At 43.9% G+C, this 27186-nt stretch overlaps 1 protein-coding gene across 1 annotated transcript in view; it reads right to left on the reverse strand.

Annotated features, from left to right (window-relative positions):
* Nucleotides 1-16615: 16615 nt before the first annotated feature.
* Nucleotides 16616-27186, reverse strand: part of LOC122542304 (ankyrin repeat and fibronectin type-III domain-containing protein 1-like) — a 135837-nt gene continuing 125266 nt past the window's right edge. The window contains exons 16-19 of the mRNA XM_043679914.2: nt 24503-24662; nt 21862-22028; nt 21186-21393; nt 16616-19016 (exon numbers count right to left, since the gene is read on the reverse strand). Coding sequence (XP_043535849.2) covers nt 18583-19016; nt 21186-21393; nt 21862-22028; nt 24503-24662 — 969 coding nt within the window. The 3' untranslated portion in view covers nt 16616-18582. The remainder of the gene's footprint in view (nt 19017-21185; nt 21394-21861; nt 22029-24502; nt 24663-27186) is intronic.

Below are 27186 nucleotides of genomic sequence, written 5' to 3' on the forward strand. Positions count from 1 at the left end.
GGCCTCTTCCCACCTCCACTGGTACATTGCCATCCGTGGGAGGGCAACTGCACCATCCCATATCCTCGTACTTACTCATTTATAAGGCCCTCAAGCCTCCTTCATTTTGCCTATGCAGTCCCAGCCATGACCATTGCTTGTGGTGTGCTGCTGAGCTGCTGGCCCTCTGATCAGATGGGCAGCTCTTGGGGTTCAGCAAGCATCACTGAATAGGGACACAACAGTCACTTGGTTGCCAGGAACATGGGAGAAGGAAAAGGACAGAAAATTGGTTGAGAGCAGGAGAAACCTTATCAGAAGCTGCTCTGCAATAGAAACCATCGTGGTGATGCTCTGAAATGGTTGAAATTATTATTAAGAACAGAAGGCTTTAAGTGTTGAATTAACAATGAGGTCAGAGTGGGATCAGAATACAGAATTAAAATGGTAGGCAGCTGGATGCTTGGAGTATGTCTATGGACTGAATGGAATTGGTTAACAAAACCATCTCCCCAGCATATAGGAGATGACTTCATGAGCAGTGAACACAGGAAAGATGTACAAGGAAATCAGTACTTAGGATCCTGGACTGTGAGGAAGGGTAAAAGAACAGGCACACTAAGGTGCCATGAGACCAGGAGTCAGTGTTGGGGAGTTGTTGAGGACCACAGCATCCCAGATGAATCTGCCCCTTCAGAATACTGAAAGGGGAGGGGACAGGTTAATGAATTAGCTAGTGGCATCATGGCAGGAGTCAATAGTCATGGCCAGGGCATGCCAATCCTGTGAGAGAATGTTAGCATCATGACAGCAGCCAACTTTCAATAGTCCTAATGTAAAAGTGTCCAATCCTGTTGTTCACTTAACGATTGCTAATCCTCCAGGATTGTCCAGCCTGAAGCTTCTGGAAATTGAACATTAATTGCCTGGGCACTGGTTGCAAGTAACAATTTTGTATATTAATCCAGTTGAAACAACCTTGGAAAATAGGGATTTAAAAAAGGATGTTTAACAGGGTTGGGCAGTTGGAAGCAGGTTGTTGACCTTGCTTTGTACAGTGCTACAGTATAAGAAGTCAAAGGTGAGGACCGCAGGTGCAGAACCAAGATAAGAGTGGTGCTGGAAAAGCACAGCAGGTCAGGCAGCATCCGAGGAGCAGGAGAATCAATATTTCGGGCAAAAGCCCTTCATCAGGAATGTATAAGGTGGTCAAACATTGGAGGAGTTGAGTGGGAGAGAAGGATATGTTGTGGTAAGGAGAAGAGCAGTGAGAATAGTAGATTATGCAATGAATGCTGGGGTATTTATCCATTAATCCAAACATACATTAACTGGCCACATCTCATGAGCATTTTGGGCGAGCTTGCTGTGTGCAGTTTGGTTCTGACATTGAAGCAGCAACTACTCTTAAAACATATTTAATTAACAGTGGAGTATTTTGGATGAAAGATGTTCATAAATAAATGAGTTTTTCAAACTTTCAACATATTGAGATGGAGAGAGGAATGTTTAGAGGTTCAATGTTCTGACTAAGAGTCATTTTGGATTTGAAATGTTAACTGTTTCTCTCTACAGAGATGCTGACAGATTTGTTGAATTTCTCCAGCCTTTTATGTTTTATTTTAGAATTCCAGCGTCCTCAATTTTTTGCTTTAATTCATGTTTCTGATGACCACATGTTATCGCGTCTCTCTGCTCCAGTTTAGGGATTGTACATCATTTCTTTTGCTTTTCACAGATCAGTTCCTTCTTGTTGGATTTTATTCCTCAAGAATCTAACAGTAAGACACAATGGCTTGTTTCTGCATTTGTAAACTGTCCGTATGGATTAAATCACACCTGTTCCCTTCAACCAAAGTGCAGTACTATTGAGAAAATACTGACAATTATTGACAACCACTTGAAAATTTCTTCCTGAGACAAATTGATCATCAGTTGAGTGTTTCCGATTTTCTTGTTGTCATAGTAACCAGCATCATCAGCTTGGTAGTAAGTGGTTACAATGGCCTATCCCAGCTATACTAACTAGAAAGATCACTGCTCCTGTACGATAAAAGTTGCCATTAGTGACTCATTCCAGGATTTTGCTTGGTCGCCTCAGGGGCAACTTTGAAGACATGGGGATAGTCTCAAACAGTTCAACCTTCACAGGATTGGCCATTCACTTCACCCAAAAGCTGAATGACCCAAGTTATTTTTACGGTTTTATTATCATCATACTGTTTATTGGTGTCATCATCTCCTTTACGGTGTTCACCTTGTGCTGCAGTTGTCTGGGATGTTTTGATTCTCCAACACCTCGCAATATCTTGCCACCCGTGGAAGTTACAAAGGAAGTGTAAATGAAGGGAAGGAATATTTGGACAAGGCAGGAAAACTGGACAACACCAATCCTCTATGTAACAGTATGAGAAATTAAGATATTGTTGGAACTGCTGAATCTTCTTATGGTAAAATATCCCTTCTTAACGCATCTTAAACACAAATACAATGCTTTCTCATTGGTTGCCATTTTGGGGTTTTGTGCAGTGTTGTTGAATCTCAATCCCACAATCAGACAACTTCAACATATTGCTGCATGTCTTGTGAGCCTCTTGTCTGTTAAGTTGTAATCTCAGTACAGTCAACTGCAAGGTCAGCAGTAGACTCCCAGTTACAATACCACATGGAGAAATGTTATGGTGACAGCATGACATCACATGATGTCATAGCAATGGAGCTGACATTATAGGGACTCCCTGGTGTTATGGCAACTTCATGACATCAAATCTAAGCTACAGGAGCTGTCCTAAGGGCAGATAAAATTAAAAAAAAATGTTTATTAGAATTCATTCTTTTTGCAGCTGAGAACATATGACAAAGTACTTATTACAGGTAGATTGTGATTAGAACAAAATTCACACTAAGAACTTGATTTGCAGAAATAATTTGTTGCTGCCCTGTCATGTGGCTTACTTCCTTGAGGATTGTTACACAGGCTCAGTGAGTCATTTGAGGCTTTGATGGATATTTTATTAATTTCACAGGCAGAATCTATCCTCCAGTACCTTGCCTAGGTAACTGTCTCATGTGCAGGTAGTGGATTATTAGTTGACAATTTGACAATAGGGCGCATCACAGCCATCTCTGATCCTTTCCTCTATCTGCAATTACAATGTTCCCACATGAACTAATGGACAATGACTAGATTTGTGTGAACCGTGGTTGCTCCTGTGCCTAAGCTCAGGCTGTTGAGATCAATTATTACATCATTCAGATCAGAAGAAACCTAATTGGTATCTGGAAAGTATGGGGCTTATGCCCGAAACGTCGATTCTCCTCCTCCTTTGATGCTGCCTGACCTGCTGCGCTTTTCCAGCAACACATTTTTAAGCTCTGATCCACAGCATCTGCAGTCCTCACTTTCTCCCATCTGGAAGATATGGCTCACTTCCACACCAGATAGCACAGAACATCTTAGTTATCTTGACTTTCCAATGTAGTTAGCACAACATTTGTCTGGGAAAGGACTTGACGGATGATTTCACCTTATGTTTGAGAGTCAGATGGATTGAGGAGGTTGATGCTTGGATTGAAATGACCAACATTGAAGCAGCACTATACTCTCTGAATATTTGTGTTAGTGACTGTGAGGTTCTGATCCTTTAAGGGTTCATTATCTCAGGTAATATAATGGAAGGTGACAATAATTTGATGACAGGAGACTATCATTTTGCTCCATTCCGGATCTGAAATGTTCCTATGTTAGTGATTTGGGGATAGGTCATACAGTCAGAGATGTACAGCATGAAATAGACCCATTGGACCAACTCATCCATGCCAACCAGATATCTCAAATTAATCTAGTCCCATCTACTAGCATTTGGCCCATATCCCTTTAAACCCTTTCTATTCATATACCTGCCCAGATGCCTTTCAAATGTTGTAATTGTACTCACTTCCACCACTTCCTCTGGCAGCTCACTCCATACGCGCATTGCCCTCCGCCCTTTAGATTCCTTTTAAATCTTTCCCCTCTCGCCTTAAACCCATGTCCTCTGGTTTTTGACTCCTCCACTCAGGGGAAAAGATCTTAACTATTCACCTTATCCATGCTCCTCATGATTTTATAAACTTCTGTAAGGTCACCCCTCACCTTGACACTCCAGGAAAAACCCTCTAACCTTGGCAACACCTTTGTAAATTTTTTCTGTAACCTTTCAAGTTTCACAACATCTCTTCTTTATCAGGGAGACCAAAATTGAATGCAGTATTCCACAAGTGATGGGAAGATACCAAACAACATCCTTCGGTTCACTGGAAACTCATTGGCAATGATAGGGGCATTGCTGAGATATCTAGATATTAAAGATTTCAAGGGACATATGGTTAATGAGGAAACTGGTATTGTGGGAGAAGATCAGCCATGATAATTGTCATAGAGATGTACATCATGGAAACAGACCTTTTGGTCCAACCTGTCCATGCTGACCAGATATCCTAACCCAATCTAGTCCCACCTGCCAGCACCCGGCCCATATCCCTCCAAACCCTTCCTATTCATATACCCATCCAAATGCCTTTTAAATGTTGCAATTATACCAGCCTCCACCACTTTCTCTTGTAGCTCATTCCATACATGTACCACCCTCTGCGTGAAAAAGTTGCCCCTTAGGTATCTTTTATATCTTTTCCCTCTCACCCTAAACCAATGCCCTCTAGTTCTAGACTCCCCCAACCAAAGAGAAAATACTTTGTCTATTTATCCTATCCATGCCCCTCACCTTGAAGAGATGGCTGAGAGGAGATCTGGTTGTAGGATTCAAAATTATGGACAGAGTAAAGAGGAAGATTGTATTCTCACTTTTGAAAGCCTTTAGGATGAGGGGGTAGATTTCAAGTAATTTGTAAAAGAAGCAACGGTGATATGAGAGAAAAATCTTTCATGCAACGAGAGGTTCAAGTCTAGTATGCACTGCTTGAGGGTATAGAACATAGAACATAGAACAATACAGCACAGAACAGGCCCTTCGGCCCACGATGTTGTGCCGAACTTCTAACCTAGATTAAGTACCCATCCATGTACCTATCCAAATGCCGCTTAAAGGTCGCCAATGATTCCGACTCTACCACTCCCACAGGCAGCGCATTCCATGCCCCCACCACTCTCTGGGTAAAGAACCCACCCCTGACATCTCCCCTATACCTTCCACCCTTCACCTTAAATTTATGTCCCCTTGTAACACTCTGTTGTACCCGGGGAAAAAGTTTCTGACTGTCTACTCTATCTATTCCTCTGATCATCTTATAAACCTCTATCAAGTCACCCCTCATCCTTCGCCGTTCCAACGAGAAAAGGCCGAGAACTCTCAACCTATCCTCGTACGACTTCCTCTCCATTCCAGGCAACATCCTGGTAAATCTTCTCTGCACCCTCTCCAAAGCTTCCACATCTTTCCTAAAGTGAGGCGACCAGAACTGCACACAGTACTCCAACTGTGGCCTAACCAAAGTCCTGTACAGCTGCAACATCACTTCACGACTCTTGAATTCAATCCCTCTTGAATTCAATGAACGATAATACTCCATAGGCCTTCTTACAAACTCTATGGTGGAAGGAGGATCAAGAGAAGCTTTCATGAAGGTTTTGGATGGTACTTCATAAGGGAAGAAGGTGCAGGGTTACAGAGAGAGAGTGCAGGGGAATGGCATTAGGTGAGGTGCTCATTTAGACAGCCAGCATAGACGTATTAGGCAGAATGACCACTTTTACACTTGCTACAATTCTGTGACCGTGAATGCCATAACATGCTCCAGGGGCTGAATAGCTTACTCTTGCTTTTATTTTTTATGAGTAGAGATCAACTCATCCAATTGTACACATCTAATTATCCCAATGCCACACACTAGCCAGTGCTGGTGTGACTTGGTGGCTGGGAGGAGACTCACTCACAGTTCATTAGCCAACACTGTAACAAGGGTAGAGTGTAGCTGACGCTCTGACTGCAGCCCTGCCATTTGGGGTTGCTATACCTAGGATCAGAGCACATCAAGTGCAGTCACTAATGTGAAACACGTCAGAATATAAGCAATAGGGTAAATCATTCACCACAGATCCTTAGACAGCACTTCCAAACCCTCAGCCATGTCCATCTATAAGGACAAGGGCAGCAGATAGATGGTAACACCACCCCCTGCAAGTTTCCCTCCAAGCCATTCACTATTCTGACTTGAAAATACTGTATATCACCATTCCTTCACTGTCACTGGGTCAAAATTCTGGAATTCCCTCAGGGCATTGTGGGTCTACCACCATCACATGGACTGCAATGGTTCAAGTTACAGAAACAGTTACAACACCTAAAGACACTTGGACAGGCACATGAATCGGAAGGGTTTAGATTTAGAGGGATATGGCCACATGCAGGCAAGCAGAACTAGTTCAGTTTGGAAAAATTGGTTGGCATAGACGAATTGGACTGAAGGGCCTTTTCTGTGCTAAATTTGCTGACAACACTACTGTTGTAGGTTGGATATCAAACAACGACGAGACGAAATGCAGGAAAGAGATCGAGTGCTTAGTGGCATGGTGTAAAGACCACAATCTCTCCATCAATGTCAGCAAAATGAAAGAGCTGATCACTGACTTCAGGAAGTGGAGTGGAGGGCATGAGGTGAGATGAGGTGGAGATGATCGAGAAGGTCAAGTTACTTGGAGTGATGATCACCATCAACCTTCCTGGCCCATCCTGTGTGGATGTGATGACCAAGAAAACACAACAACATCTCTACTTCCTCAGGAGGCTAAGGAAATTTGGCATGTCCACAAGGACTCTATAGAAAACATCCTATTTGGATGCATCACCGCTCTTCCCAAGACTACAAGAAACTACAGAGAGTGGATGAGCACAACCCAGCCTTCCATCCATTGACTTCATCCATCCTTACCGCTACCTCGGGAAAGCAACTAATGTAATCAAAGACCCCTCTTACTCCAATATACTCTCTTCCACTCTCTTGCATCAGGCAGAAGATATAAAGGTTTGAATACACGTATGACTAGGTTCAAGAACAGCTTCTTCCCCACTGTTAAAATAATTTTTTAATGGACCTTTCTGATCTCTCTCTGTGCACCTTCTCTGTGGCTATAATTCTGTATTCTGCATTCAGTTCTGTTACCCAAATGCAGTTTGCATTATACAATCTTCCTGTACAGCATGCAAAACAACACTTTTCACTGTATATTGGTACATGTGACAATAAATCAATCAAAAGACATTGGGGTGGCAGGGTCACCCTTAAGCCTTCCCGTCTTTAAGTTTATTAGGGGAAAGGCAGGAAAGCATCTACTCTGCCCTCAGGAAAAGGTAGTAAATTCTGCTCTAACAATCCTTCAAGTGAGGTCCTCAGTGGCCAATCACTTTTTGGTGGCATCTAATTCTGTTGCCCACAGTCATAAACTAACAGTGCTCCAACACTGGCCTCATTCGTGCTTACTGAAATAATAAATCATGATACTGTGCATTTTGTATCTTTAAAAAAGAAATCTTTTTCTTATAAAGATATTTGCTCCCTGCCAGCCTCAGGATGTTGGTTGTTCTTACGTCCAAGCAAGCATTCTTTGCATGTGTTCCTGTTAATGTGCAGCCAGGTGGCTTTTGGGGCACTTGGCCTACAATTGGCCTACCAACCTATGGTGGGGATTAAGCAAAGTTGGCTAAAAAAATCTGCACTCTCTGCAGAACCCAGACAGGGTGCAGACTTGATTAGGCCACAATACAAGGGCGCTAACTTGGGGCTCCTAACTCAAGCAAGTGCTAATGGACACAAATGATTCATGGTATCGATAGAGACAAAAGCTACTTTTACATTTGAACTCTTCCCCAGGCAGAACAGTATCTGGTCTTTGGCATCTATGCCATGAGCAGGGGAAAGAATGGAAGCAATCGAAGACGTGATTGTTATCCCCAGAATGGAACATAAACTATGTCTGAAAATTAAGGACAGTACTCTGATTGGACGGCTTGACAGAACTTTCTGTAAATGTGCCAGAAAGGTATACTGAGAAACCTCGATTATCCGAACAAGATGGGTGGGTATTATTTCGTTCAGATAATTGATTATTCGGTTAATCAATTCAATGCCTTTCCTCTGGGGCTCAGAAATTTCTGTTAAGTCCGCTCCCTGGTTAGGAGACTAGGCAGCAGCACACCTTGTGCGAGTCCCACTCCACTCCCACACCCGTCCAACACTGCCCCCCGCCCTCTCCCCACCTCATCCAACACTGCTCCGACCCCGTCTGGCTCCCTCTCTGGGGCAGCCGGACTGGACACCAACAACAAGGCTTTTGCTGCTTTCTGGGGGGGTGAGTCTCCAAATAGCGTGCGCGTGCGCACACACAACTTTTTACTGCAACGTTTTGACAGATTCCACCTTTGCCCTGTACAGGACAATGTTGGAGAGATCATCTGGGGAAAGGGGGTTTAGGGTACACTCCTGTGTTGAACTCCGGGGAAAGTGTGGGGGAAGAGAGAGAGAGAGATGGTGGGTGGTCAGTCATTACGAGATGGTGCCTGTGCTCCCATCAGTCCAGGACTGTACTCGGCAGCATTTCAGTAAGCCAAGTTCACTTTTAATTACTATAAACAAAAAACTCGATCAGTGTTGGAAACACGTCTTTGATGTAATGTTTCTATCGGGACCTCAAGATCTCCTTCGGATAATCCGATATTCGGATAATTGATATTCGGACATTTGAAGTTCCTTTGTACACTGTAACCCTGTATTTGGCCTAGTGAAGGCAGCAGAAACTCCACCATAAGAGACGCTATACCCAAGATGCAAGGACACCCTCTATCTAGAGAGCTCAGCTGTGGTCTGAGATCACTTCTGCAGAGGAAGACTCTCGAACTTTGTGAGCTTCACCAGCCTGTCCCAAGGTAAAGTATATATTTGGAGACTGTTGGACAATGCTGTAATTAAATGTTGAGTGGCATACTAATTCTAACAATATGTTTAATAAAAGTTGCAACTGTTTTACTGGTTATCTGAATTGTATCTGTTTGCTTGTCGAGATACTACAAGAGATCTGGGAAAAAAATGTTTTAAGTGACATTGTCAAAGTATTTGAACGTGTGTGTTTTGCACAGACTACAAATGAATGTCAGTATGTTAGACTGAGTGGGAACCCAGTTCTAGTCATTTAAAAATAAACCATTTCTGTTCCATGTTTTATTTTCCTTCCTTTAACCAACCTTACTACACTGAATGCTGACTTGGTAACTACCTCTGTGCACAACCAGGACTCAATCAAAGACTTTCAGATTGAAATGACTGTGTTCTACACTGTAAGTCTTGATCTGGGATGAGTCATTACTTTGTTCATAGAATTACATAATATTTGCTGCACAGGAAGAGATCTTTTCATCCAAAGGTCACAATGGTCTATACGAGCCACCTTACAATGTTCCTTCACATTTCCTTTGTTGTACCAACCTGTTTCTTACACTGTCTGGTCCCTTTAAGAGCCTATGGGGGATGTTAGTTGTGTGTCACTTATTTGTTACACTGTGCAGTACATTTTCAATCACACACAGAAGTACAGCTCAAAGAGTGCAGTGACCTTTCATCTTCATTCATGTATCAGCATGTCCTCCTATTTCTTTCTCCCTCATGTGTTTATGTAGCTTCCCTTAAAGTATGGCCTCCGGAACTGTGCAGCATGACCCTTAGTGGGATCGTGAGATAAGACTTTGGACTCATGAACTCAGAAGTGGCAGTGGCTACCATAGGGCTTGGAATAAAGGCTAATTGCTGTCTCTTGAAATCTTTGTATTTTCTTTTGATGATAGGTGTGGTCAAATAGACTACTCTCTGCATCCTAGTTGGTGTGGCAAAAAAAAAGCTTGTGAATAGGTCTGCCCACATTCAATTCCTATTTCCAAGCCCACAATGATCAAGAGTAATAGCTGTTCCTTCCTACTGTACAACTAAAGCCTCCGCCAGCCCTCCTGCTTCACATTCTGGGGGTACAGGAAGCATTAACATCACGTTAGACTGGTAAAAGGTTTGGTAAAAACAATGACTTCAGATGCTGGAAACCAGATCCTGGATTAGTGGTGCTGGAAGAGCACAGCAGTTCAGACAGCATCTGAGGAGCAGTAAAATCGACGTTTCGGGCAAAAGCCCTTCATCAGGAATACAGGCAGAGAGCCTGAAGGGTGGAGAGATAAATGAGAGGAGGGTGGGGGTGGGGAGAAAGTAGCATAGAGTACAATAGGTGAGTGAGGGAGGGGATGAAGGTGATAGATCAGGAGGGGGAGGGTGGAGTGGATAGGTGGAAAAGAAGATAGGCAGGTAGGACAAGTCCGGACAAGTCATGGGGACAGTGCTGAGCTGGAAGTTTGGAACTGGGGTGAGGTGGGGGAAGGGGAAATGAGGAAACTGTTGAAGTCCACATTGATGCCCTGGGGTTGAAGTGTTCCAAGGCGGAAGATGAGACGTTCTTCCTCCAGGCGTCGGGTGATGAGGGAGCGGCGGTGAAGGAGGCCCAGGACCTCCATGTCCTCGGCAGTGTGGGAGGGGGAGTTAAAATGTTGGGCCACAGGGCGGTGTGGTTGATTGGTGCGGGTGTCCCGGAGATGTTCCCTAAAGCGCTCTGCTAGGAGGCGTCCAGTCTCCCCAATATAAGGAGACCGCATCGGGAGCAATGGATACAATAAATGATATTGGTGGATGTGCATGTAAAACTTTGATGGATGTGGAAGGCTCCTTTAGGGCCTTGGATGGAGGTGAGGGAGGAGGTGTGGGCGCAGGTTTTGCAATTCCTGTGGTGGCAGGGGAAGGTGCCAGGATGGGAGGGTGGGTTGTAGGGGGGCATGGACCTGACCAGGTAGTCATGGAGGGAACGGTCTTTGTGGAAGGGATAGGGAGGGAAATATATCCCAGGTGGTGGGGTCCGTTTGGAGGTGGCGGAACTGTCGGTGGATGATTTGGTTTATGAAGGTGATAGATCAGGAGGGGGAGGGTGGAGTGGATAGGTGGAAAAGAAGATAGGCAGGTAGGACAAGTCCGGACAAGTCATGGGGACAGTGCTGAGCTGGAAGTTTGGAACTGGGGTGAGGTGGGGGAAGGGGAAATGAGGAAACTGTTGAAGTCCACATTGATGCCCTGGGGTTGAAGTGTTCCAAGGCGGAAGATGAGACGTTCTTCCTCCAGGCGTCGGGTGATGAGGGAGCGGCGGTGAAGGAGGCCCAGGACCTCCATGTCCTCGGCAGTGTGGGAGGGGGAGTTAAAATGTTGGGCCACAGGGCGGTGTGGTTGATTGGTGCGGGTGTCCCGGAGATGTTCCCTAAAGCGCTCTGCTAGGAGGCGTCCAGTCTCCCCAATATAAGGAGACCGCAAGGTGCAAGGTGAGCACCAGGGGCGTTCTGTCCTTATTACGATTGGAGGGGTGTGGTCTGAGGGCGGAGGTGTGGGATGTGGACGAGGGTATCTTTAACTACATGGGAAGGGAAATTGCGGTCTCTAAAGAAGGAGGCCATCTGGTGTGTTCTGTGGTGGAACTGTCCACCTGGGAGCAGATACGGCGGAGGCGGAGGAATTGGGAATACGAGATGGCATTTTTGCAGGAGGTAGGGTGGGAAGAGGTGTAATCCAGGTAGCTGTGGGAGTCTGTAGGTTTGTAAAAAATGTCGGTGTCAAATCAGTCATCATTAATGAAGATGGAGAGGTCCAGGAAGGGGAGGGAGGTGTCAGAGATGGTCCAGGTAAATTTAAGGTCAGGGTGGAATGTATTGGTGAAGTTGATGAATTGCTCAACCTCCTTGCGGGAGCACGAGGTGGCGCCAATGCAGTTATCAATTTGGCGGAGAAAGAGGTGGGGAGTGGTGCTGGTGTAATTATGGAAGATCGACTGTTCTATGTAGCCAACAGAGAGACAGGCATAGTTGGGGCCCATGGCTACCCCTTTGGTCTGGAGGAAGTAGGAAGATTCGAAGGAGAAATTGTTAAGGATGAGGACCAGTTCGGCCAAACGAATGAGAATGTCGGTGGAAGGGTACTGTTGGGGACATCGGGAGAGGAAGAAACGGAGGGCTTGGAGGCCCTGGTCATGGCGGATGGAGGTGTAGAGGGATTGGATATCCATGGTGAAGATGAGGCGTTGGGGGCCGGAGAAACGGAAGTCTTGGAGGAGGTGGAGGGCGTGGGTGGTGTCTCGAACATATGTGGGGAGTTCCTGGACTAGGGGGGATAGGACAGTGTCGAGGTAGGTAGAAATGAGTTCAGTGGGGCAGGAGCATGCTGAGACAATGGGTCGGCCAGGGTGGTCAGGCTTGTGGATCTTGGGAAGGAGGTAGAACCGGGCAGTGTGGGGTTCCCGGGCTATGAGGTTGGAAGCTGTGGGTGGGAAATCTCCTGAGGTGATGAGGTTCTGTATGGTCTGGGAGATGATGGTTTGGTGATGGGGGGTGGGGTCATGGTCGAGGGGGCGGTAGGAAGAGGTGTCCTCGAGTTGGCATTTGGCTACAGCGGTGTAGAGGTCAATGCACCAGACTACCACTGCGCCTCCTTTATCTGCTGGCTTGATGGTGAGGTCGGGATTGGAGCAGAGGGATTGGAGGCTGCGTGTTGTGAGGGTGAGAGGTTGGAGTGGGGGAGGGGTTAGACAGGTTGAGGCGAAATGTCCCGGCGGCAGTTGGAAATGAAGAGGTTAAGGGCAGGTAATAGGCCAGCATGGGGTGTCCAGGTGGATGCAGTGTGTTGGAGGTGGGCGAAGGGGTCCTCGGAAGGTGGGCAGGAGTCCTGATTGTGAAAGTAAGCTCGGAGGTGGACGCAGCGGAAGAAGTGTTCGACGTCACGGCGTGTATTAAATTCATTGATGTGTGGACGGAGTGGGATGAAGGTGAGTCCTTTGTTGTGGACTGATCGTTCGTCCTCAGTGAGGGGGAGGTCCGGAGGGATGGTGAAAACTTGGCAGGGCTGGGAGCTGGGACCTGGTGTGGGTGTGGAGCTGGGAGTGGGGGCGGAGCCAGTACCTGGAGTGGGTGTGGTGGTGGGGGGAATGGGGGGTGGTGTCATGAGCAGGTGTGGTGTTCCCCTCAGGGTTCTGGGGGGCGGGAATGGTGACAGTGGGATCTGTGGGGGGGCATGTCAGTAGAATGCAGGTGAGTGGCATTGGTGGGGGCGGAAGTGGTGACAAACATGGCAGTGGGCGGGGGGGAAGTCACTGAGCGTGTGACATCAACGATGATGTGAGGGGCGGAAGTGATGTCACGTGTGGTGGTAAAAGGTTTGGGAAGCACTGCCTTAAAGGTATTAATGCCATTCACCTCAACCGTAGCAGTGAGCACACGTTTTTCCTGAATGCTATTATTTGTAACTGATTTAATGGACTCCCTCCCTCCAAGTGGAAGCATCTTGACAGGAGATGATTCCAGTGAAGAGAATTTATAAGTATCAGGATGCTTGCTTTCTGCAGTCTCCAAGATATTGGCTGTTCTCAGGTCCAAGGAAGTATTCCTTCTTTGTTACCTTGTTGATCTGATAGCACTATGATATTGCACCATGTGCAGAATCACAGAGTTAAGTCACCAAACAGATGTTGAGGCTCTCTTGAAAAGAGAAAGCTGACCTAATTGAGATCTTTACAATTATTAAAGTGTTTGACAGGCGAGATGTACAGAAAGGGAATTACATGAAGGGCTGGGGTAGCAGTGAGACGAGAACTAAGGGTTACAAATATAAGGAGAGTCACTAATATATCCAACAGAAAATTCAGTAAAACATCACATTGTACAGGAAGTGGTAGGAATGTGGAACTTGGAATCACTAGGAGTAGTTGAGGTGAATAATCCTAGTAGATTTAAAGGGGAATCTGGATAAGTTCATGAAAGAGAAAGAAATAGGAGGATATTGCCATAAAATGAGACAATGAGGGGTAGGAAGAAGCTTGTATTTAGTACCAGAGTACTAGCATCCATCACTTCAGCCAAACAACTTGAATCTATCCTCTACATCCTTTGGTATCCTGGATCTACAAAATCACTTCCAGAATCCTCTAGGCCTCTGGTGAGATGGCACCTATGGCACCATTCTTCCTGCATTTTGGTATTTTCACAATGTGGTCATGTCTCTCTCTAGCTGACTCTCTAAAAGGTGGGTGGTCACAGTCCTTAAACTGGTGCAGGGTCAGATTGATTAATGCAGCATCTTCAGGAAGGTTGGTATCCTTTTCCTGAAGTGGCAGAGGTGCCTCCACATTTTCAACGCCTAATATGATAGAGAGGGACATGAGTTAGCCTTCACTATGAAGGGTTTGGAGGAAAGAGGAATGCTCCTGAAAACAGTGATGGCATGTGGGGTGACGTAAAAACAGCAGAAGCAGAAAATTACAGGAAGTGTGTAAGCACCATTCTCAATGCCATCCAAAGTTCACAACTATGATTTTCTCTCCATCCATGCTTCCTTTCCCATTGGAGAGGCTAAGCAGACGAGCCCCCTGAAAGGCAATCATCTTCTACAAGAAGGCTGTGCATTAGTAATAGTCTTGGGAGGTGCTTAGTAAATGCTCCTGCTGCTCTCAAATAATTGGCATGTAGTGTATAAAGTGGAAGAGAGGACTGGAAAAAGAGGGTAGCAATATTAACAATCATAAGTTGGAAGAAATTGAGTGGTGTAGTGTGCTCATGGTAGGAGAGTGCAGAGAAACAGTAGATGGGGAGTTAGCATTAGGACAGTGGTTGTAGAATCATAGAATCCTTACAGTATGGAAGCAGGCCATTCTGCCCGTTGAGTCCACATCGGCCCTCCAAAGAACATCCTACCCAGATCCATTCCCTTACCCTATCTCTTTAACCCTACATTCCCCATGGCTAATCCATGTAGCCTGCACATCCTTCGACACTATCAGCAATTTGGTATTGCCAATCCACCTAAACTGCACAGCTTTGGAGGAAACCACAGCATCCGGAAGAAACCCATGCAGATATGGTGAGAATGTGCAAACTCCACACAGACAGTTGCTTGGGGGTGGAATCGACTCAAATGTAGGTGGTGATTATTTCAGAGATTAAGACAGCTAGATTAAGAAAGTCTTCCTCTGCAACCATTTCTCATAGGCAATGAAAATATTTCCTTCGATCTTCATGCTTTTGGATTGGGCAGTTTGGGGCAAGGTTTTGGGGCTCCCTCTCTGCCCTTCCAGCTACATTTGATTCCTGTTTGCAAAATGAACCCCTTCCTAACGTGGTGAGTGAAACTCAATTCGCCATTGCATACAGGTGTGCCAATGGAAAGCGTGGGTAACGATAGTTACTGTCCTGAATTATTACATTACATTATATCTGGTTCACAGAATGAGTGAGCAGAAAAGGAGGCCATTTGATTAGATTAGATTAGATTACTTACAGTGTGGAAACAGGCCCTTCGGCCCAACAAGTCCACACCGCCCCACCGAAGCGCAACCCACCCATACCCCTACATTTACCCTTTACCTAACACTACGGGCAATTTAGCATGGCCAATTAACCTGACCTGCACATCTTTGGACTGTGGGAGGAAACCGGAGCACCCGGAGGAAACCCACGCAGACACGGGGAGAATGTGCAAACTCCACACAGTCAGTCACCTGAGGCGGGAACTGAACCCGGGTCTCTGGCGCTGTGAGGCAGCAGTGCTAACCACTGTGCCACCGTGCTGCCCGTATTTGGCCCAATGTGCCTGTGCTGGCTCTTTGGCAGTGCTCTCTAATCAGTTTTCTGTTCTTTTTTGACAGACTATGATAACACTGAAGGCAGTTATCAATACTATGCATTGCTCCTCCTTGTTTATCTATTTACTTGTTAAATCTGTGGATGGCGATCTTGTGGCATAGTGGGTAGTGACCCTGTCTCTGAGACAGAAGCTTGAAGTTCAAGCCCCATGCCAGGATGTGACTGTGGGAAGTACATTCGTAACATGGCAAAATACATTCAGGAGAAAGTGAGGTCTGCAGATGCTGGAGATCAGAGCTGAAAATGTGTTGCTGGAACAGCACAGCAGGTCAGGCAGCTTCCAGGGAACAGGAGAATTGACGTTTCGGGCATAAGCCCTTCTTCTGAAGAAGGGCTTATGCCCGAAACGTCGATTCTCCTGTTCCCTGGATGCTGCCTGACCTGCTGTGCTGTTCCAGCAACACATTTTCAGCTCAAAATACATTCAGGAGCAACCTTCAGTCCTTCAAACACATGTCAACGGCAAGCAGTAAGAATGGGACAGATTCCTGGTCAGCCATGTGGTGGAAACAATGATAGACCATTGACCACCACTGTCCATGGTTCAAGATCACAAGGTGCATGTAACATGCGCATATTAACAGAGCTATGCAGGACTCTGAGTGGTTCTGCAACACACTATCTGATGGGTATTTACAAACTAAGCTAATTCTAACCAAGTAATGTGACAAGGTGGCCTCAGTGAAAAGCAGCTTGCCTCCAAGATTGTGGGTCAAGCCCCACTCAGAAGCTGCACACACAGCCCTGAGATCCCCGCGCACACAGCCCCAGTATCCCTGTGCACGCAGCCCCAAGAACCCATGCATGGGCCCTGGGATGCCCGCGCACATGGCCCCGAGATTCCCACACATACATGCGCACGTGCGCGCGCGCACATACAGAGATCAAGATCTGTGCATATATTGTGATAAACTGTACACAATCTGTCAAACACCTACAGATGTTTTGATATACTAGTTACAGACTGACATATCTTGATTCAATTTATGCAATCTGAAATATCTACACAAGTTCAACAAGTCTCTACATGATTTTACAAGCCTGTACAGTCTGACATACTTTAAACCTGTATACAACACAACATACCTTAATATACTGCACACAGTCTGACATACCATTACAATTTGGCATACCTGTATGCAGTCTGGATTAACTTGCATCAACCTGTACATAGCTCAACACACTTGTACATAACTCAATGCATCTGTACACAGATCGACTGACCTCGATTTACCTGAACGAAGCCTGACATAAGTGAATATAGTGCTGCTGCAGTTCTGAATGAATTTTAAGCAAGGAAGTTCAAGGTTTAAATAAAACAGCAATTGAGTTTCCTTGGTCTACTCTTTGCTCATTTTACAATAGCATTCTCTGAGCCCTGCAACTGGATATGTGCCACTTGAATGGGCATCAGTACATGCTGTGCTGAAAAATTAAAATCCATCATAACATGATAATACATTCCTGAAGAGCTGAATGATGCAACCAGGGACCTCTTATGAAGTTTATAATTGCAGCGTCACTATCTTGCGTGTCTCAGTTTTTGGTCAACTGTCCTAATATTTCCTTCAATGGTTCATTGTCAAACTTTGTCTGTTCAATGATTCTGCGACATTAAGGGCACTAAATAAATGTAGCTTCTTGTTGATGCTAATGAACATTCTGAATTACCCACCAATGAGAACAGAGCTTAGCTCTTCCAGACTTCCAAGCCCACAACATACACACCAGTAAATAAGGAACAAGTACAAACACCACGGAGCAGCCTGGGCAGTGAAGGTATTTTGCAAGGCTTGGGGTTTGCAGACTCCAAATCTCTCAGCCAATATTAAGTAACTGATAACTGAGTCAGGGTCAACATGAGGGCTAACTGAGTTGTGGATCTGAATCACAGTGCCTGAAAGGGTGATGGATACATGGCACATGTGATAAACTGTACACAATCTATCATAAATCTATCGATGGCCTGATATACCTGTATTAGACTGATATATCTTGATTCAACTTACGCAATCTGATACATCTGCACAAGTTGTTGATCACCCTATGATCTATATGTCCTTGTATGGTATAATCTGCCTGTACTACACGCAAAACAAAACTTTTTACTGTACCAAGGTATATGTGACAACAATAAATCAAATCAAATAATGGATGCAATTTCAATAGAATTTTCAAAAGAGAACTGGATAAATATGGGTAAGTTTGCAGTCAATGGGGAATACGCGGTCAGTGTGGGACTAACAGGAGAGATTGTTTTCAAGAGATAATACAAACACAATGGGCTGAACTGCCTACTTCATTGCTAATTATTCTACAATTTCATGATATTAAAGGATAAACATACCACAAATGCTGGGAATTAGTAAATAATTGATACATCAAACTGTTGACAGAAATTTGCTCTTCAAAGACTGAGCATCTTGATCCTTGTAGGATCTATTGCTCCTGAAACCATGTCCGTTTCTCTTTGAAAACTTGGCTAGAGGGGGAGCTAAACTCATTCAAGATCATCCCACAAATATGCTTCAATTCCCAACTTGAGAAGAAGATGGGTGTGATTATCTCCACTTGCCACAACTGCCATGCTCTGCCTTTTACAATTTTGACTGAGGTGTCCTGAGGGGACCTCCCACACTCACCTAACCAACAGACAGAAGAGCCTGACCCCTTCTATCTGAACTGAACTGCAAGTCTCAGGGAACACAGGCTAGTATCTAACTCATTGCAATGTCCAAGTGACCCCTTCACTCTTTCCAAAAAACACCTTAAAGATACTTGAGACTCTTTACTCAGAGCAAGAAATAATTTACATTGGAACGATGAGTTCAACTTTAAGGTAACAGGATTCTTAAGTCTCCTGCGATGTCTTGATCCACTCAACCAGACTGCATCCAGGTAGACTGATGTGTCGGACAATCTCACTGCTGAAACTGTATGGTCCTTCACGATCAAACTCCTCAGTGCCTTCATCCATTGATCCTGGCTGTGACCAGAATTTGTAGGTGCTGACTTCCTTCAGTGTCCGCTCGGTAAATTCCAGACTCCCAGTCCGATGGAACTCTCTGTCAGCTCCCTTGTGTCTGTGCTGTCCTCTGTGGAGATCTACATGTTGCAATGGTTTTTTACTGTCTGTGTCCATCACAATGCTTGTCCTGGAGTGATGGTGCTCACTGCCCTGGGGGTCCATCCAGTCCAGTTGATCAGAGCTCAGGGAGAGTTTCGAATCACAGTCTCTCTCCATTGGCCAGAAAACATCATCTTCATCTGTAATTTCTTTACACTCTGAAAAAAATTGCAGACACAAATCTAATTAAGTCATATCTTCTGAAATTAAGAAGAATGAGAAGTGATGTCACTGAAACATACAAGCTTCTGAAGGGGTTTGATTGGGCAGACACTGAGAAGCTGTTTCTACTGCAAATCTAGAACAGGTGGGCACAGCCTCAGGGTAAGGAGAAGCAAGTGAAGATTGCAGATGCTGGAGATCAGAGTCCAGAGTGTGGTGCTGGAAAAGAACAGTAGGTCATCAAATTCCTCACCAAATTAAAATGTCTTCTTTATATCTACTCTATCAACCTTTGCATCATTTTAAAGGTTTCTATCAAGTTCTATGTTAATGAAGGGGTAACTGATTAAGTACTTCACTGGGTGGATGTGGAGGCAAATAATCAGCGGAGCTGAACTTTCCTGTTGTGTGATCTGGCATAAATCTCTGACCAGAAACGCATATACCTGAACTCTGTCCAACCAACATTTTAACCTCTTGTATTTAACAACATCCTCCTTTTGTAAGTTTGAAATGTGCCCACATGATGCAAATGAGCAAATTATGCTAAACTTTCATAAAATATTAGTTAGATCTATATTGGAGTATTGTGTCCAATTTTAGGCACCAGACCTTGGAAGCTTGTCAAAGCCAAGGAGAGGATACAGGGAATATTTTACTAGAATGGTACCAGCAATGAGGGACTTGTGTTCTGTGGAGAAACTGAAGAAGGTGGGATTGATCTCCTTAGAGCAGAGAAGGTGTAGGAGAGATTTAATGCAGGTGTTCAAAATATTGATGAATTTTAATAAAGGACTAATTGTTTCTGCTCACACATGAACACAGATTTAAAGGGCAAAAGATCCTATGATTGAAGATGAGGAGAGTTTTAGACAGAGCCTTATTCTGATCGGAATGTTCTTTCTGAATGGAGGCACATTCAACAAGAACTTTCAATAAGGAATTGGAATACATAAAAGAACAAAAATATGCCAAACTGTCAGGCAAATGCAGGGGCATGTAATTAATTGGGGAGCTCCTTTGAAGAAGCAGAACAGGTACAATAGGCCAAATGGGCTCATTCTGTGCTGTATCAATTTATGACTGCTAAGCTTAAGAGTGTCCTGTCAGAAGAATGCACCTCTAAGACTTTGAATCCCAAAGTGCACACAATGATTCAGCTAGAGTTTAAGTATGAACAACTGAATTTGCATATATATAGCATTTTTACAATCTCAGGATGGTCCAAAGTACCACCACCAATGAAGTACAATTTGGGGACTTAGCACTGTATAATGTAGCAAACTTAAGTCATAATTTACACACACGGAATTCCCAGAAGTGGGACACATGACCAGGGTATTATGCAAGGGTTGAAAGGGCAGATATATAGAAGACATTTTAATTTGGTGGAGAATTTGATGACCTGCTTTTCTTTTGTTGCAATATATTATGTATAACGAAGAGAAAGACAATTTGGCCTAATTAGTTTGTGCCAGCCATTATACTCTTCACAAGTCTTGCCTGATCCCAGCCACATATTTCAGCCTTTTAGCATATATTTTCTCTTATTTAATTATCTAGTTTCCTTTTGAGCCTCCATCTCATGTCTTGTAGAATTGAGTTTCACATTCTAATCTTCAATAAATGTTGCTCAGAGAACCCAAAGAACTCCCTGGTTCTTCACAAGGAGCAAGGGGATGGTTTAGATCACCTGAGAGGACAGACAATAAGAAACCTTGGGTTTCCAATTAACAGAATGACAGAAACTTCATTAGAGTCAAATTAATCCTGCATCGATGGCTTCAGTTTCTGGAACGGAACTTGAAATTACACCTTATGACTGAGAAGAGCTGGCAAAGCTGACACCATTCCCCAAGACAGTTATTGCTTGTCCAATTGGGACAGTTCTATCCATCAAAACACTGTGTTGTTGGTTACTTGAAGATAATTGGGGGAGAAAAATCCCAATCAAGTTTCATCTCTGAAACAAGTTGACTGATCAATATTTAACTTTCAGCAACACTGGCCTGTAGCAACGTGGTTGAACATCTGAAAGGACTCAGCTAGCAGGCTTCTCCATAAACCAAGGGTGGGCCAGTCTTGTCAGCAATGCTCATATCCCACAAATAAAAACAGACCTGAACCCCACCAGTTTTCATCTGTTTTATTCAATGGAAGCTCACCTGGATATTCCCTCTTCCTGTCATCAACTGGAGAACAGGCAGTGGAATTCACACGCTCTGCGACCGATTCTGGTTTCTCATCTACCCCCACAATACTTGAAATCTCCAGGATCCAGCACAGAGGTGTGCCAGTGGGAGGTTGTCTGTACCGAGCATACTGTAGTACATCTGTAATCCAACGGACCTCCCTCCAAATGTCATCCAATTGCTAAAATTGAAACAGATTTAATTTGTTTGTAAATATTGTACGAAATAGGGAAGAAAGATGAAAAAGGGAGAGAAGGAATAGAGAAGGAAGGGATGGAAAGAGAGAGAGAGTGACGAAGAGGAAGGAAGGGATGAATAAAGAGAAAAATTGAGGGAGAGGAGGAGGGAGGAAGGCATGGGAGAGGCTGGGAGCAAGGGGAGGAAGAAGAAGGAATGAGAGAGGGGTTGAGAAGGGATGACATGGAGACGTCATAAGAGACAGACAGATGGAATGAGGGGAGGGAGAGAGGGAAAGGTGGAGAGATGGCAGAAGGGAGTAAGAGGAAAGGATAAAGAGGGAGGAAGGGAAGGAGGAATTAAGGGAAGATTGAGTGAATGAGGAAGGAATGATAAGGAAAGCAGGTATCATCACTGTATAATGCCATGACTGTTTCAAGAGATGGAACATGCTGTTAAAGGTACCATTTACCTGAATAAGGTCTATAACTTGTCTGTGTTTCTCCTTTGCTTCGATTAATTCAGTGTTATCTATAGCTTCTCTCAAAGCTTGTTGTGACAGCAGCGAGTCAAGTTCCAATAAAATTGAAGCCTGGCAGTACTTTGTGAAGAGCTCCTGCTCGTAGGTCGAGAAATGCACTGTAATAACCAGTTGTTAGAGGTTAGATTTTTATAAATGAACAAGGAGTGAACAAATGGTTGATTAAAAATATCTGTGCCCTCTTGTTTTGGATGAATTCACCAGAGCTCTTGGTTTTATTGTGTATCATCATAAAATGATACAGCATACGACAGCATTCAGGTGCAAAGCTGAGTACATGGATTTGACAGATTAGCCATGATTTAATTAAGTATTAGAACAGACTCAAGTAGCCAAAATACTGAATCCTGAAAGTTGCTATTTTACAACTCTGATTGTCTTAAGCATTTCAGTTAGATCACCTTTCTTAACCTTCTATATGTAAGGGAATATAAACTAATCAATGTAACCTTTACTCATAATTTAACCCTTGTGGCCGGGTATCTCCCTGGTGAATCATGGCTGATCCTCTAAAGTGACACCACTTTCCCAACCCATCCCTTGTTTTCCTCAGTTCCCAAACGTCAATTGTTCTCTTGAATATTCTTATTGCCTGATCATCCACAGCAATCTGAAATACAGAATTCCAAATTTTACAACCTTGAGTGAAGAAGTTTCTCCTCATCCCAAAATGGTTGACCCCTTATCCTGTGATTGTGGCCCTAGCTCTATATTCGCCAGGAACTAAGTAAGGAGAGTAACAAATCTATTACTATGTTTGGAGTCTTCCTTCAATTTTTTTTTAGAAAATGTGGTCAGTGGTACTAATTTGATACATTTCCCCCCCAATTTCAAGCACCCCCGATCAGAGATTAGAAAGACTTATATAAATATAGGACCTTTCAAGACCGTAGGATGTTCCCAAAGCGCTTCACAGTTAATTAATTAATTTTGTACAGAAGTGACCTTTATGATTTACCCTGCTTATTTGCAGGAATAAACCCCTCATCTCCACATTAACAAATGTATCTCACTCCCCAGTTTGGGACAACATTCCCCACTGGGTCAGGGAATTTTACTATTTTCAGGCTACAAAGATACTGTGGCTTGAAGAGGTGTATTTTGTCCTAGTTTTTAGATTAGATTAGATTACTTACAGTGTGGAAACAGGCCCTTCGGCCCAACAAGTCCACACCGACCCGCCGAAGCGCACCCACCCAGACCCATTCCCCTACATTTACCCCTGCACCTAACACTACAGGCAATTTAGCGTGGCCAATTCACCTGACCTGCACATTTTTGGAGTGTGGGAGGAAACCGGAGCACCCGGAGGAAACCCACGCAGACACGGGGAAAATGTGCAAACTCCACACAGTCGGTCGCCTGAGGCGGGAATTGAACCCGGATCTCTGGCGCTGTGAGGCAGCAGTGCTAACCACTGTGCCACCGTGCCGCCTTTCTTTATGAAGAAAGGCTGAGACAGAGGTGACAGATCAAAGCCAATAAAATAAACAAATTGTGAAGTCTTGGGTTTTTAAAAATAATTGGAACAATAAAAGCACTCTGATTTGGTGGGGCCAAGTTCCCACAGAACCAGGATTTCTAGTTTTAGATTTCAGTAGCAGCTATTGGGGTCTTGAAACTGGATGTGGAAGTTCTTATTCCACTCTCTGCTACAGCTAAAAGCCAGGGTCCTTTTCCTGTTGCTTGAATTACATGTGAAACAATCTATTTGCCTTTGCCAAGGGTGTGTTTATGGGATGTTACCATATTGGAACAGTTAATTAGTAGCAGTTTATATATTAGTATTTTGATTGATTTACAGTTAAGCCAATTCTTTTCTTTGTTTCATTTATATTTTAACTGTAGTGTAAAAATAAACTATGTTTTGATTAAAATAGAATAGTTTGACCAATTGGATTGCATCAGGAACGCAACGTCTTACACTTACCTTTAAAATGAGAACAAATTAGAATCTAGGCTATCTTCTTAATACATTTTAAGGGGTTTTGTCTGGTCCATAACAAGACATAGGCAGAATTCTTGGACGGAATGTCCAACTTAGTGGTTTTTTTTGCGTAAGGCTCATGTGCACCATGAAACTGTCAAAAATCACCTCATCTAAAGTCTTCCTAGTTCTGAGAAAGAGTGAGAAGTGGAATCTACAGGTGAGGAAGATCTTGTGTTGATCCCAGTGCAATAATAACTGATGAGGAGAAAGTGAATACTGCAGGTGCTGGAGATCAGAGTCAAGAGTGTGGTGCTGGAAAAGCACAGCTGGTCAGGCAGCATCCAAAGAGCAGCAGAATCAACATTTGGGGAATAAGCCCTTCATTCCTGAAACGTCCATTCTCCTGCTCCTTCTATGTTGCCTGACCTGTTGTGCTTTTCCAGCACCACACTCTCGACTCCAATATTAATTGATCTCAGCTTTATGTTAGAAAAGGGGGTAACAAAGTTATGGAACTAAGGTACAAAAATTGAGGATAAGCATGTTCTAACAGAATGTGGAACTGGCTTAAAAGGCTGAATGGTCTGCTCCTGTTCCTATACTTCACATAGACGTAAATCAGTTCACAATGGCCTTACCCACCAAGCTCGAAGATTTGAAGTGGCAGGGTCAGAAACCCTGAGGGATGTCCATCCTGTCCTGGGGCTGAGCACACATCATCAGAGGGAGGCAGCAACAGGAGGAAGGAGACTTCATGTCCAAACTCCAACACTTCCTGGGTGTACAGACGAAAATCTGCAGCCTAAAAACAGAGAAAACTTTCAGGCTACAATTCAGCTCTGAAATCTTCATACCCAAATAAAATGAGTTGAATGAGGGTGACTCAGTAACCCAAATGGAAAACAGGAGGAGGAGACATTCGGCCCTTTAAGCCTTCTCTGCCATTCAATATGATCATGGCTGACCATCCAAACCTGTTCCTGCTTTCTCCCATTATTCTTTGACCTCTTTAGCCCTAAGAACTATATCTAACTCCTTTTTGGAAACATTCAATGTTTTGGCCTCAACCACTTTCTGTGGTAGGGAATTTCATAGCCTCACCACTGTCTGGGTGAAAAAAATTCTCCTCATTTCAGTCCTAACTGGCCTACCCTATATCCTCAAGTTATGACCTGTGGTTCTGGACTCTCTGGTCATCAGGGACATCCTTTCTTCAATTACCCTTTTGGAATTTGATAGGTACCCATGAGGTCCCCTCTTTATTCTTTTAACCTCCAGTGAGTATAATCCTAACCAATTCAACTTCTCCTCATGTGTCAGTCTGTCATCCTAGGAATCAACCTTTGCTGCACTCACTCCAGAGGCAGAACATCCTTCCTCAGATGTGAAGACCAAAACTGAACACAATACTCCAGGTGTGATCTCACCAAGGCCTTGTACAACTGCGGCAAGATATCCTTGCACCTGTACTCAAATCCTCTCATGATGAAGGGTAACATATCATTTATCTGCTGCACCTACATTCATACATTCTAGTACATGAAAAAGTACAAGGACATCTGGGTCTTGTTGCACCTCCACCTATTGTGACCTATCACCATTCAGATAATAATCTGCCTTCCAGATTTTACTACCAAAGTGGATAACCTCTCACTTATCCATTTTATACTTCATCTCCCATGCAAATGTCCACTCACTCAACTTGTCCAAATTATACTGAAGCATCTCTGAATCCTCCTCACAACTCAGTTTCCCACCCAGCTTGGTGTTGTCCAAAAACTTGGAGATATTGTATTTAGTTTGCTAAATCATGAATGTATGTTGTGAATAGTTTGGGTCCAAACATTGAGTATTGTGCTACTCCACTAGTCCCTGCCCTGCCACTTGGAAGGCCTGTTTATTCCTACTCTGTTTCCTGTCTGCCAAACAGTTCTCTATCCAAGTCAGTACATCACCCCCAGTTCCATGCACTTTAATTTAAATGCTAATCTCTTATGTAGGCCCTTAATAAAGCCTTCTGAAAACCCAAGCAGATCATATCCACCAGCTCCCCCTTATCAACTCTCCTAGTTACATTCGCAAAATTCCAGTAAATTTGTCAAGCATGATTTCCCTTTCATAAATCCATGCAGACTCTGTCCAATGCTGTTACCGTGCTCTGCTATTAAATCTTTTAGAATGGACTCTAACATTTTCCCCACTGCTGACATAAGGCTAACCAGTCTATGATTCCCTGTTTTCTCTCTCTACCTCTATTTTTCAATAGTGGAGTTATATTAGCCATTCTCTAATTCATGAAAGATGACGATGAATGCATCCACTATTTCTACAGCCATTCCCTTAAGTATTCTGAGATGTGGATTATTGTGCACTGAGGAATTATGGACCTTCAATCTCATCAATTTCCTAACACCATTTATCTGCAAATTCTGATTTTTTCAGTTCCTCCCTTTCAATACATCCTGTGTTCTCCAACATTTTTGGGACATTATCTGTGTCCCACTTTGTGAAGACTGAACCAAATATGTATTTAATTGGTCTGCCATCTCTTTGTTCCTCAATATAATTTCCCTGCTTCTGACTGTAAGGGACCTATAACTGTCATCACCAATCTTTTTCTCTTCGCATACCTGCAGATGCTTTTGAAATCAGTTTGTATGTATCCTGCAAGCTTACTCTTGTACTATATTTCTCCCTTCTTATTCAATCCCTTTGTCCTCCTCTGCCAAATAGGAATTGACCAGAAGCTCACCTGGACTTGCAACACAAAATTTTGTCTACAAGAGCAGTCCAAAAGCTAGGAATTCTGCAGTGAGTAATTTATCTCGATCCTCCCCAAAGGCTATCACCATTTACAAAGCATATGTGAGGAGTATAGTGGAATATTTCACACTTGCCAGGATAAGTACAGCTCTAACAACACTGAAGAAGCTTGACATGATCCAGTATAAAACAACCCAACCAACACATTAAATATTCCTCTCTCCACCATTGATGCTCAATAGTGGCAGTGTGTATCATCTATAATATGCACTGCAGCACTTATCAAGACTTCTTCAACAGTGTCTTCCAAACGTGCAGTCTCTACCATCTGTTGCACTGCGACACCACCAGTTGCACTTCCCCTCCAAGGCACATATCATCCTGACTAGGAAATATATCACAGCTCCTTCACCGTAACTGAGTCAAACTCATGGAACTCCCTCCCTAACAGCACTGTGGGTGTACCATATGGACTGAAGACGTTCAAGAAAACACTTCATATATACCACTAGGGCAAATGAAGTTGGGCAATAACTTGCTAAAAGTATTCTCAATTCATGACT

Source organism: Chiloscyllium plagiosum, unplaced genomic scaffold (genome assembly GCF_037043375.1).
Source record: "Chiloscyllium plagiosum isolate Xiang-an unplaced genomic scaffold, Cpla_swu_hap1 HiC_scaffold_33, whole genome shotgun sequence".
NCBI lineage: Eukaryota > Metazoa > Chordata > Chondrichthyes > Orectolobiformes > Hemiscylliidae > Chiloscyllium > Chiloscyllium plagiosum.